Source organism: Lampetra planeri, chromosome 5 (assembly GCF_965212315.1).
Source record: "Lampetra planeri chromosome 5, kcLamPlan1.2.h2, whole genome shotgun sequence".
In the NCBI taxonomy this organism is placed as follows: Eukaryota; Metazoa; Chordata; class Hyperoartia; order Petromyzontiformes; family Petromyzontidae; genus Lampetra; species Lampetra planeri.
In genome coordinates this window covers 19,141,665-19,155,722 of record NC_136111.1, presented here as the reverse complement: position 1 = coordinate 19,155,722, position 14,058 = coordinate 19,141,665, and the positions used below count along the sequence as shown (strand labels likewise).

The window sequence follows — 14,058 nt, the reverse complement described above, 5'->3', positions numbered from 1 at the left end:
GTCAATTTATTAATTTGCGATCTTCACGCGATCGTTAAACATTGTTTGTTTGTACGTGGATGTGCTGGTGGCTATTACCGTATTCCTCAGATTATTGGCCGCACCGGAAAGTGAGACGCACCCCTGCCAGCTTGTGTTTTAAAATACTGAACGTACAGGGGAAAATGATACATCTTATATTCCAGAAAAGACGGTAACAGTGTTGCGATGAATGGACTTATTGATTATTTTCCGTTTTTAAACTCAGGTTACAGGCATCGAGTCGCTTGTATGCGAAGTTTAGATTGTTCGATTCTTGTATATGTCGCATATAATTATGTTTCAGATGTGCCCGACAGACACTAGAGGGCGCTACATTTACCTAAATGTCAATACGGTAAACGATTGTGGAATTTAATCGCGACATTGTGGCTATAACACATTCCTGCGGAGGGAGCTGGTAGAAACGTTGGGTTGCTCGGCCAATGGCCAGGGTCAACGGCGGCGTGGTGTATTCCGCAAATATGCCCGACTGTGAGGGCGGTCACAAGCCGGCGTGAGTAGGTTAAACCTTGAGTTTTATAAGGGCACCACGGGGTGACCAGCCCCTCCCCACCCAGCCCCACCTCTCCCACCCCCCACCCAGCCCCAACCTCCACATCTAGCCCCTCCCCACCCTCCCCACCCAGCCCCTCCCCACCCTCCCCACCCAGCCCCTCCCCACCCTCCTCACCCAGCCCCTCCCCACCCTCCCCTCTCCACCCAGCCCCTCCCCATCCTCCCCTCCCCACCCAGCCCCTCCCTCCCTCCCCAACCAGCCCCTCCCTGCACGACGGACGGACAGAATAATCCCCTATGGGCTGGTGTAACCAGGAGGTTCCTACCAGTAAGAACGCTAATATATACCAACAATAAAATCCGCCTGCATCAATACGACCTGTCAAAGCAAAGCAAAACTCAGCCTAGCTAGTGCTTGGATGGGTGACCACCTCGGCTTACCAGGTTGTTGTAGGCGTGGGGCCATTAAGGTGGCCCAGATATGGTAGTACTGATGGAGCTGTACTATTGAATCCACCTGTGCGGAGCCTTGAGCGTCACCCTCCCTTCGGATGCGTGGTGGGGTTTTCTCCCAGGCACCCCGGTTTCGTCTCGAGCCGAACTAGACTCTCGGCAATGGAATTGGTTAAATTTCCCAAGGTGACAAAACCCTCTTGAACATCAGCCATGAGACTCCGTGATATTTTTTTTTTTGCGGGGGGGGGGGGGTAAATGTTGGAATTTCTTGTGAAACTCCCCACCAGCATATATCAAATACAGGTATATCTCTTGCTAACACGACTGCTGATGTATGTACTGTATGTTCAACTTCTTTTGCACCGTACATAAGGCAACCGTGCTAATCGGGGAGCGGGAGAAGGACAACAAACTAAACACAAAAATAAGTTCTAAAGAAATTAGTTTTTGATAGTAGGCCGTCCACTTCAGGGAGCTCTAGAGAGCCCATCTGGATGATACTTTGACCTACTCACCCACGATGGCCAGGCGTCTTGGAAGATCGGGGAGTCCCCACACTTTACTCCATTTATACTGCTTGCTGGACCGGGGCATAAACGTGCCCACTATTTAATCTGCCGCGCCGGGAGGTCGAAACCGGTGTACTTTGGATTGCAAGTCCAGTTTGATCGCCACTACACATCGGTGGCATCATAGCTGAGAGAACACGCACGAAATATTATCTTCTAATAAGCCCGTGGTGTCACGGTAGGGTTATGTACTTTTATCAAGTGGCCCCTTGAAAACGTGGCTCAAGTAACCAATGGCTGGTGAAAATACATCCTCGTGAGCATATTATCATACTGTACGCTTGTGTGACATTTCTTACTCTCGAACTAAGCTGTTAACTAAGCTGTTGCTTTTTGTGTTGAGTTTGTTGACCTTCCCCGCATCTCCGATGAGCACGTTTGGCTACGTAAGGTGCGAAAAAAGTTCAACATAACAACTAATTTCAAATTATGTTTTATTTGACCATTTGAGGCCCACTGCACAACATACATACACAGAGCAGAGGTAGAAGAGAATACACAAGAAACAATACAGACGAGACGAGACAAAGACGACAAATCTACTGCATTAGATTATTGAATCGAATCGAAATCCCGAATCTTCACGTTTCCGTCACATCGCCGGTAAGTAGAGGACTCCACGCAGGCTGAACAAACAATGTTCGGTAAACAAAAAAACACTTTGAAAATAAACACCGTGATGATCAACTAACGGAGACTGGAGCCTTGAGTATGTGTGTGTGAGGAGGGCGTTCTCATTGAAGTTCAAGGTTCGTGATTGAGCCCTCTCATCTCTGCTGATCACGGGGGGGCTGGCTCATCGATAACACCAACTGTGCTTTGGAACTCCCAATCAGTATTTCTCCCGTTTCCTTTTAGACGTGATACAATTTACTGCATGTGTACATTTTTGTATTTTCAAGGGTTGTCCGTTGCTTAATATCTCATTTTTGGGCAGATATGCCAATTCAAACATTCACTTGTTCTGGTAGGAACCTCCTGGTTACACCAACCCACAGGGGATTATTGTGTCCGTCGTGCAGGGAGGGGCTGGGTGGGGAGGAAGGGGCTGGGTGGGGAGGGGAGGGTGGGAAGGGGCTGGGTGGGGAGGGTGGGGCTGGGTGGGGAGGGGAGGGTGCGGAGGGGCTGGGTGGGGAGGGTGGGGATGGGTGGGGAGGGTGACGCTGGGTGGGGGGTGGGAGGGGTGGGGCTGGGTGGGGAGGGGCTGGTCACCCCATGGTGCCCTTATAAAACTCAACGTTTAACCTACTCACGCCGGCTTGTGCCCGCCCTCACAGTCGGGCATATTTGCGGAATACACCACGCCGCCGTTGATCCTGGCCATTGGCCGAGCAACCCAACGTTCCTACCAGCTCCCTCCGCAGGAGGAATGTGTTTTTTTTATATCAGGTAGTGAATGCAGTCTCCCAAATGTTATCCACTCGAACTTCCTGGCCTCTCTTTCTCTGCTATGACGAAGAGTCGTTGCCCAAAACGTCGCCTATTATATTTGTTCCCGTTTGACGAATGTGTTGAGTTTTTCTGTGTGTTTGTGCGTGTGTACTATGTATATGTACGTGTTATATGTACGGTACTGTTTATAATTGCATGTGTGTGTGCACTGGGTATACGGGGATATCTTTACTGTGTACGTGTATGTGTGTTTATTACCATGGGGAGCGGTAGTGTAGCTGTTAACGAGCTACACTACGAACCTGGCCACCCGAGTTTGATGCCCGCTCACAGCCAACACCAGTGACGATTATATGAACCGGTCCCGGGCCTCTGCTAGGTTGAGTCAGCCTCAAATAAGTATCTGGTGTGGTGTGTAAACATCGCCACGAGGGAGACAAAGGCGACCGGGCGCGGTGTTGGCCACCGACCCCCTCGTGTGTCGTGCCGGCCTTCATAGGTGCTCGCTAACAGCACTTGCCCCAACAATCTGTTAAGGCTATAGGGGGACATTTGCCTTTGCTTTGTGTATACGGGGGATATCTTTACTGTGTACGTGTATGCGTGTGAATTACCTTGCGCACGTGTACATCATTGTGCGTGTACTATGTATACTAGCTAACATTTACCCATGGAGCACCGCGGGAAGAGGAGCAGAGTCAAGGTTATAGTGCATGGAGAGAAAGAGAAAAGAGTGGGGGAAACAATAACATGATGGAAAAGGGAACGGAGGACACGGGAGCAAAGGTCAGGAGAGATGAGGATGCGGAGGAAGAGGCTGCATTAAGAGCATCATCGCTGCTCCACGGGGGGGAAGGCAGCAGCGTCTGTTTTCGTAGGGGGCGGAGGGAGGGGTTCAGAGTGGGCGTGGCCACACAAGTCACGTGATGTACGGGAGGCTTGCTCTGACTTCGATATACCGCACTGAATTGGAGTGTGTGTGTGTGTTTACTATTGCGTGTATGTACTTGTGGTCGTTTATACAATATATAATTAATTGTCTTCGGATGTAAATTTTGTTTGTGTGTGTGTATAAATGTGGCGTAACTGCGGTTGTGTGTGTGATTGTGTTTGTGTGCGCATGATTATGTGTGAACAGTATTTAACTGAGTGTGTATGTGATTGCGTATGTATCCGAGGTGTGTGTAATTGTGTATGTGATTTTGTGTAATTGCGTGCGTGCATGTAACGGTGTGTGTATGTTATCGTGTACAATTGTGTGCTGCGTGTATGTAAATTAGTGTGGATGCGATTGTGTGTAATTGTGTGTATGTAACTGAGTGTGTATGTGATTGTGTATGTATCCGAGTGTGTGTGTAATTGTGTATGTAACGGTGTATGGGATTGTGTGTATGTAGTTGAGTGTGTATGCCATTGCGTATAATTGTGTGTGTATAACTGCGTGTGTGATTGTGTATGTAACCGAGTGCGTATGTGTGTATATGAGTGTGTGTGTATGTGCGTAGTGGAGAGCGGTGCTGTAGCGGTTAGCGCGCTGCGCTACGAACCCGGCGACACGGATTCGATTCCCGCTCACGGCCAACACCAGTGACGTTTATCTGAACCGGTCCCGGGCCTCCCCTAGGTCGACTCAGCCTCAAATGAGTACCTTGTGCGCTGTGTAAACATCGCCACTAGGGAGACAAAGGCGGTCGGGCGTGGCGCTGGTCACCCACCACCCACCCCATCGTGCACCGTTCCGACCTTCATAGGTGCTCGCTAACAGCACTTGCCCCTCCACTCTGTGAAGGCTACACGGGGGATCTTTGTCTTTGTGCGTGCGTGCGTCACCCTCCCCATCATCACGAGCTCCCTCGCATCATTATTCCGACTTACAGTTCCAGCTACAGTGCGCGTGTGTGCAGAGAGTGCGTCACGGGCGGAGCGAGGGAGCGACACGCGGACGAAGGGAGAGGAAGAGAGCGGAGAGAGATCGGGGAGAGAGTGGAGAGAGAGCGGAGAGAGAGAGAGACGGAGACACACAGCGGCGGAACGAGGGAGCGACACGCGGACGAAGGGAGAGGAGTGGGGAAGAGATCGGGAAGAGATCGGGGAGAGAGAGAGAGAGGAGAGAGCAGGAGAGAGAGAGAGAGACGGAGATACACAGCGTGACGGAGCGAGAGAGACACACAAATACGGACAGACACACACCGGCGTGCACGTGGGTCGAGACGGGAGTGATTTATAGAACACAGCAGAGAGAATACGCGGAGGAGGAGATCGAGACGAGGGGGAGAAACAGACCACAGGGACAATACCTGCATGTGTGTATACACGCACAGAGATATATTGTACACTGACAGTATACAGGAGCGATACAAAGGCGGCTCGGGATCGGGGGAGATCGAGATACGTGAGTGGACGCTGTCAATCAAGAGACGCACGGATACATAGCGAGCGGATGACCATCACGCACACAAGACTGACATAGACATAGCATACATCCACGTCGACATACAACAGACGAGCACACTGACAAAGAACAATACACTAAATATCCTTAGAGACTGTATGCATAATAGGCGCTCGCTAACGGCGCACTGATATACACACACACCCATCCATACAATAGAAACAGACATCCTGACACACGTAAGACAGACACGTAGGTGACATACACATCGACATACGCACATCGACACAAAGCTTACACAAGGAGGCGAGGGGGGTGGGGAGTGAACGAGAGAACCGAGAAGGAGCTAGAGTAGGGGATAGAGTTAGCGAGTGTTTGTGGTGGTGGTGGTGAGTGTGAGTGAGTGATAGAGAGAGAGAGGAGCTGATCACACAAATGGCCTCCTCCATCCTCTCTGCGGAGGAGCAAGCCCTGCGCGAGTGCGAGGCGTACGTGCAGAAGCATCGCGTGCAGCAGATGCTGAAGGACTGCATCGTGACGATGTGCATCGCCAAACCTGAACGGCCGCTCCGCTTCCTCAAGGAGTACTTCGAGAAACTCGATAAGGTGCGTGTGTGTGTGTATGTGTGTGTACGTGTGTGTATGTGTGTGTACGTGTGTGTATGTGTACGTGTGTGTATGTGTGTGTATGTGTGTGTGTGTACGTGGAAACATTTAGGCTGGCCTGCCTACGATCCATCCTGGGTTTAACCAGGCTGGATTGTGTGAGGAGCTCACAAGTCCTTGAAAGATCTGGGCAAAGTCCCATCAGTGAGCTCCTCCGGCAGGCAAGGCTGCGTTGGCTGGGTCATGTAGCCCGCATGCCCAGTCACCGCATGCCTAAACAGCTTTTGTTCGGCCGGATCGAGGGGGCTAAACGGGCGCGGCACGGGCTAGAGAAGAGATGGAGTGATGTGGTACAGGAGGACGTGGAGCTGAGTGGACTTGCCGATGACTGGTACCAGCGGTGTCAAGATCGGCCTCAGTGGAGGAGGCTCGTGAAGGACGCTACTGGGCAGTTGGAGGCAGTCGCCCTCCAACAACAACGGAGGGCGGAGGAGCGACGCTCACAACAACGAGCGGAGCGCCGGGTGGCTAAAGCACAGCAAGTTGGCACAGTAGGGGGCACAGGTGGTGCATCAGCCAGTCATCTCGGTCATCTCGGTCAGTCGACCCGTGGCACATGGGTCTGCCCCGTGACCTCCTGCCAGCGGGCGTTCGACACTTCACGTGGCCTCAGGGTGCACATGGCCTGGCACAAGCGTCGTGGTGACGTCACCGCCACTTAGTGGCGAATGGCGGTTGTTGTTGTTGTTGTGTACGTGTGTGTGTATGTATGTGTGTGTGTATGTGTGTGTGTATGTATGTATGTGTGTATGTATGTGTGTGTGCATGTGTGTATGTGCTGACACACATGTGCTGACATGGAACCCACACTACATGATGTATGTATATTGTGGGGGGAGGTATTGTAGCGGTTCGCTGCGCTACGCTACGAACCTGGTGACCCGGGTTCGATTCCCGCTCACGGCCAACATCAGTGACGATTATCTGAACCGGTCCGGGGCCTCCCCTAGGTCGACTCAGCCTCAAATGAGTACCTGGTGCGATGTGTAAACATCGCCACTAGGGAGACAAAGGCGTCCGGGCGTGGTGTTGGCCACCCACCCCCTCGTGTGCCGTGCCGGCCTTTATAGGTGCTAGCTAACAGCACTTGCCCCAATAAATCTGCTCAGGCTATCTAAACCGGTCCCGGTCCTGGGCCTCCCCTAGGTCGACTCGGCCTCAAATGAGTACCTGGTGCGGTGTGCAGTAAACGTCGCCACTGGGGGAGACAAAGGCGGCCGGGCGTGGTGCTGGCCACCCCCTCGCGTGCCGTTCCGGCCTTCGTAGGTGCTGCTCGCTAACGCGGGGAGATGTTTGTCTTTGTGTGCGAGATGACTGGTGAGTGATTGGTGGTGACGGGGGAGCGGTGGCGCAAGTGGTTAGCGCACGCACTCGTGCTGACATCGATCCCTTGGCCACACAACATCGGTTACCAATATTGTGTCTGAACCGGTCCCCGGGCCTCCGCTAGGTCGACTCAGCCTCAGATGAGTCCGGTGTGTAAGCGTCAGCACTGGGGAGACAAAGGCGGCCGGGCGTGGTTATGGCCACCCGCCCCCCCCGTATTGGCTTTCATTAGGTGTTCGCTAACAGCGCTTGCCTTAACAATCTATTAAATCTATATGGGCTTTGAGATGAGTGATGACGGTTGCTGGGTGATACAGTAGGTGAGTGATAGGTGTGTAACGAGATGGGCGATGGGGGTTATATCATGATGGGTGTGTGTTGTAGTGGGTGCCATAGGTGAGTGATGTTGATGGGTGACAGGTGTGGTTGGTGTTGTGATGGTCAATTGGATTGGGTGTGTGATGGGTGTGTGATGGGTACGTTGTGTGATGTGTTGGGTGCCATAGGACAGTGATGGGTGTGTGATATGTGGTTGGTGTTGTGATCTGATGAACGATGGGGGGTGTGATAGATGTGTGATATGATGGGCGTGTGGTGTGTGTTGATGTATGTGGGTGATGGGTGTCATAGGTGAGTGGGGAGGTTACGAACCCGGCCACCTGAGTTCGATTCCCGCTCACGAACCGGTCCCGGACCTCTGCTAGGTCGACTCAGCCTCAATGAGTACCTGGTGCGGTGTGTAGCAATCATCGCCACTAGGAAGACAAAGGCGGCCGGGCGTGGTTCTGACCACCCACCCCCTCGTGCGCCGTGCCGGCCTTCATAGGTGCTCGCTAAAAGCACTTGCCCCAATAAATTTGTTAAAGCTACACGGGGGATCTTTGTCTTTGTCATAGGTGAGTGTGACCGGTGTGTGATGGGTGATATAAGTGTGTCCATGAGAGGGGTGTGGGTGGGCAGTGTGCGATGTGATGGGTGTCATAGGTGAGTGATGTGTTTGTGATGAGTGCGATTGGATTGATGGGTGTGTGGTGTGGTGTGTGTGGTGTGTGTGTGCGGATGGGGTTGTGTTTAGTGTCTGCGTTTGGGGTGGGTAACGAGGGACGGATGACGCATGTTTGTGGGATGGGTGTGTTGTTCGTGATGGGTATGTGTGATATAATTTTGTTTAGTGCTATGGGTCAAACGATTTAATGGGTTGTGTTTGGGGTGTATTTTATTGCTGATGGGTGTGTGATGTGTGTGTGAAGTGTTATGTGTGTTATGGGTATGTCGCGTGATATTTATCAGTGTGTGTGATGATAAATTCACATATCCATCAACACATGCATGCATACACATGCACCACCATCGACTCAGCCTCAAATGAGCACTTGGTGTATGGTGTCTAAACACCGCCACTAGGGAGACAAAGGCGGCCGGGCGTGGTGCTGGCCACCCACCCCCTCGTGTGCCACAGTGCCGGCCTTCACAGGTGCTCGCTAACAGCACTTGCCCCAAGAGTCTGTTGAGGCTATACGGGGGATCTTTGTCTTTGTTTTGGGTATGTCATGTGATATTTATCAGTGTGTGTGTGTGATGAGTAATTAACACATCCATCAACACATGCATGCATACACATGCACCACCATCATCCATCATTTTAGTCAGCCACAGATGCATGTACAGTACACATGTCTACATATAATTCTATACATAAATATACCTACACAAACATACGGACATATTTTACACACAGGAATGCATCTACGAATCCGGTCTCATGAGTAGGGATATTAATAACATCATCATCGTCGTAAGCAGCAGCAGCACAAAAAACATCAGCAGCATCATCAGCGTCGTAATAATCATTAGCAGCAGCACAATCATCGCGCATCATCGCGCATCATCATCATAATTAATATAATCAGCAAATGTGTCCATACAACCCTGTGTGTCCTAAACCATCATGGTCATTTTTAACAACAGCAACCTTTACCCCCGTCATCATCATCGTCATCACTACCAGCAGCATCATTATGGCAAACAGAACATGCGTCTTTCCACGGCATTACTACTATTTATCTACGTAACTTTACCGAAAGAGAGAGTATCACTACTATAATGAGCCAAGAATGTCTGTTTGTGTGTAACGCGCGTGACGTCACTCCACATGCCGCACCTCTCTCATTAATATACATGAGCAGGTAGATTTTTACACTCACGCAGAAGGTGGAGCAGAAATATTTTTTTTCGCAAATTCGCTTTAAGTTTCACGTTTCTTTATTGAAAGTTATTTTAATAAATAATTCTACGCAGCAACAAAGTGGATTTAGTGTCTTGATTTATTTCTTCAGCACTTGAGACAAAAGGTAAGTCTAATTTATGCTTCTATATTATGCTAAAATAGACATTCCTCGGTGATTTTCCAGGTATTGTATCGATTTCCAATTTATTTCAACCCCAGTGACCGAAAGCAGAACAGAATAAAGTATCAGAGCAGTGAATTTAAACACATTAAAGGTCAGTTATATACAGTGCTACAGTGACATGAAGTTAGGTGTTTGATGACATCGTTTGGTGCCAGATTCACTGTCATTAATACAGCGCTACAGTGAAATGCCGTGAAGTGTTTGACATACTTTCGTGCAAGATTCACTGCCATTAAATTTACACAAGATACAATTATACTCTGCTCAAAATTTTCGTAAATATTACAGCTTGCGTCCTAGGACGGGCAAATAATCTAGTAGTATATAACATTATAACAAAGTATGCAATCGTGAAGTCTATGACTTAAGCATTGTATGTACATGCGTGTGCATATGAGTGGCAGAGCGTCATCATATGTTGAATGTTATTGGTGTATGTGGAGTGGCGAGTGTGCATGTGCGTAGTCCATACACGGGGGTGGGTGTTTGCCATCATTGGTGTTTGTGTGCAGAGTAAGGAAGGCTTGGTGTGTATGTGTTAATGGGTGTGTTAATGGGTGTGATGCGTCTAGTATTTACGTGGTGTGAGTGGTGTGGTGTGAGTGGTGTGTGAAGTGAATGGTGTGCTGTCTACGTGTGCGGTGTGTGTGTATTTATGTGTGGTGTATTTATGAGTGTTAATAGTTAAGTGTACGGATGGTGTGCCGTGTACGTGTGTGGTGTGTTTGGCATGATGCCTATGAAGGAGTATACAGTATTTATGTGGGGTGTGTATCGTCATAGATAATATAATCTTAATAGCTAAGGTATCAATGGTGTGCGCGGAGTGTACAGTCTGGTGTGTGTACCGCCTGTGTAGTGTACAGCACATGACAGCATACAACAGATACGTACACGTATGTATACATGTCAGTAGGTGAATGTATGGGCACGACTAATCGCCAGAGGTGTGGACTCGAGTCATGTGACTTGGACTCGAGTCAGACTCGAGTCATGAATTTGATGACTTGCGACTCGACTTGGACTTGCATAACAATGACTTTGTCCCACCTATGAGATGTGGACTCGAGTCATGTGACTTGGACTCGAGTCAGACTCGAGTCATGAATTTGATGACTTGCGACTCGACTTGGACTTGCATAACAATGACTTTGTCCCACCTCTGCTAATCGCGCATGTTGGCGATAACAAAGTGGCTGATTTACAGCCCCATGTGAACCCACTGCTGGATGAATGCCTCAACATGCCGTGTGAGCCGTGGGAATCGTATTGACCATACTTCACAGCGTGGGTTGGTGGAGTGGGTGGTTGTTGAAAGGGAGCGGTGGCGTAGCGGTTAGCGCACTGCGCTAAGAACCCGGCCACCCGAGTTCGATTCCCAGGTGAAGGGCCAACCAACAACCGGTGACGACTATCTGAACCGGTCTTGGGCCTCCCCTAGGTCGACTCAGCCTCAAATGAGTATCTGGTGCGGTGTGTGTAAACATCGCCACTAGGTAGACAAAGGCGGGTCCGGCGTGGTGCTGGCCACCTACCCCCTCGTGTGTCGTTCTGGCCTTCATAGGTGCTGCTCGCTAACAGCACTTGGCCTAACAGTTTGTTAAGACTATGCGGGAGATCTTTTTATTTTTTTGTCAATCGGATCGTTTCAGACATCAGTCGTCGCTCGCGTTATTTTGTGACCGAAGGTTTCTCTAGAGCTCACTCTGAAGTGTAGGCCCTTCCATCAGCAAGTAATTGCAGGGCTGCACCTGTACCTTGTATCTGAATCAGAATCTTTATTTATACTGGAGGAATCCGATGAGCTATAGTGAGGGAAAAAAGTATTTGATGCCCTGCTGATTTTGTACGTTTGCCCACTGACAAAGAAATGATCAGTCTATAATTTTAATGGTAGGTTTATTTGAACAGTGAGAGACAGAATAGCAACAAAAAAATCCAGAAAAACGCATTTCCCTCATTAAAATGCAAATCAATTTATAACATTTTTGACATGCGTTTTTCTGGATTTTGTTGTTGTTATTCTGTCTCTCACTGTTCAAATAAATATACCATTACAATTATAGACTGATCATTTGTTTGTCAGTGGGCAAACGTACAAAATCAGCAGGGCATCAAATACTTTTTTCCCTCACTGTATAAAGCTCCTTTTCACGGATGTCCATTACAGCGTACGGTATATTTGACGTGAGCCACGAAACTTCACAGTTCAGACCCCCCTCACTTCCATGCAGTGCATTGTATTGCAGCACAGTATAGTGCATGGGAGTGTGGAGCGGTGGCGCAACGGTTAGCACGGTGCAGCATTGAGCCAGCGACCAGAAGTAGTTTAATTCCCGGCCACGGCAAAACATCATTGGCGAGCGATACCTGAACTGGTTCTGCATTGATAATTGGTTCTTTACCCTTCTATCTGGCAACAAAACTGACACCTTGTTGCCAGATAGAAGGGTAAAGAACCAATTATCATATTTTTACTGGCAAATGAGGTTCCCATAGTGGTTCTGCATTGTGTCACTTCATGAATCCCGCGATGGCCAGAGTGGTGAAGTATAGCGACTCACGCAGAGTTGGTAGGACATCATCCAGCAGTAGATTGACAAATTACTTTTAAATGGTTACGCAATTACTTATGCAGAATCAGAATCTTTATTTAGACTGGAGGACTACTTTATGGAACTCCTCATTCCAAAACAGTCATGCACTTATATGGCTGCTTCAGGTCTGCACATTTAAGCGTGACTTTTTGGTTAGGAATGTCAGATGGAAGGGTGGGCTTAGGGAGCAGGGATCTAAGGTATTGCATCTCTTCTCGTACCTAACCTCGGTTCACGCGTGGGATTACATTGAGACAGCAAGAGGAACATATGGATTAGGGAATAGTTTAACAGGGTAATCTAGCTCATTCTGTTTAACCAGAGGTGAGAACTCAAGAGAGACCAGGATGTGCTGATTTTCAAGATATGTGACCCGGGCAAATAATTCAAACGCGTCCAAGGAGTAAGAGAGAGAGAGTAAACTAGGAGATGGAGCAGTGACATCAATTTCACGTGCAGGTGCTGGTCACATTGTTAACATTGCAGAATCGTGAGAGGTGGCAACCAGGTGAGACAAACCACCCAACAGTTGATCGACCACGGCTCATGATGATGATGATGATAACGATCACATTGGTTGACATTTGTTTTATGGTGAGCACTTACACTTAGCGAGGTGGCAGTGGCGTGGATATGGAGTGGACAGGCGGTGAAACGGCACCCGGGCCCTCTGGCGAGAAGAGGCGCTCGAGGTTCAGATCTGCACGAATAGGGGAGGACATTTGGAACGGGCTGGCTCGCATGTCACTCCTCGCACCACAGCCCGCGCCAACCACGCGAGGACCACTGGCGATGCGAGGATGTTTTGCAGGCTGCGTAATATCCCGATGTCCTTTCTCGACGATATCTCTGCGCACACTGTGTTGCGTATTTGCGAGTGCGTCGTCTTTACATTGTTAAGGTGCCTTCCAGATCTCTCTTGCACGAGAGAGGAGCCGCTGGTGTGCGAGTGTTCGTCTGCAAGACGCCCATGGCTGTTCCTTAGCCACGATCATGCGCTGAGACGTGACAGTAATGTGTGTGCATGTCAGTGTGTGTGCGTTCGGCTTAAACGAGTGCCTGTTGCGGTGTGTAGAAATCGCCACTGGCATACAAAGGCGACCGGGCCTGATGCTGGACACCCACCCCCCCTCGTGTGTGTTGTTGTCGGCCTTCATAGGTGCTACTCGCTAACAGCGCTTGGCCCAACATTCTGTGGAGGCTGTAAGGGGGATATTTGTCTGTGTTGGTGTGCACGTGGCTATGATTGCGTGTACGTTTGTCTTTGTGCCTGCGATTGTTGTCTGTCTGCCCGACGCGTGCCACCTGCGTGTGTGCCTCCGTGTGCCAGTGCGAGTGAATGCCACTGGGTGAGCGTACTCGGCGAGGCATTGGGCGCAGTGTGTTGGCTCACAAAGCTCCAAACACGACCGCCACCTGGGTTTGATTCCCGATCCTTCGTACGTGCCTTTATAGACGCGTTCACTCCGAATGATTTATTCAATGGCTGTCGTAAAAAAAATATAAGATGGCAATGGCTCGGGGAAGCCTTCATCCAGCAGTGGGTAGATACTAGTTGATATGAACACCGAATAAGTGTGTATGTGTATATATATACATGCTGTGTATATATGTGTGTACGTGTGTGTCCCAGTGTATAAATGTGTGTATTTGCATCACTGTGTATATATATACATGCATCAAAGGCAAAGATCCCCCGATAGCCTTAATAG

General features: G+C 49.5%; 1 protein-coding gene across 1 annotated transcript in view; it reads left to right on the top strand.

Moving 5' to 3' along the window:
• The first annotated feature begins 4,766 nt into the window (after positions 1-4,766).
• LOC144719096 (cAMP-dependent protein kinase type I-beta regulatory subunit-like) overlaps positions 4,767-14,058 on the top strand; it is a 94,827-nt gene continuing 85,535 nt past the window's right edge. The window contains exon 1 of the mRNA XM_078594913.1: positions 4,767-5,952. Within this exon, the coding sequence (XP_078451039.1) occupies positions 5,782-5,952 (171 nt within the window). The 5' untranslated portion in view covers positions 4,767-5,781. The remainder of the gene's footprint in view (positions 5,953-14,058) is intronic.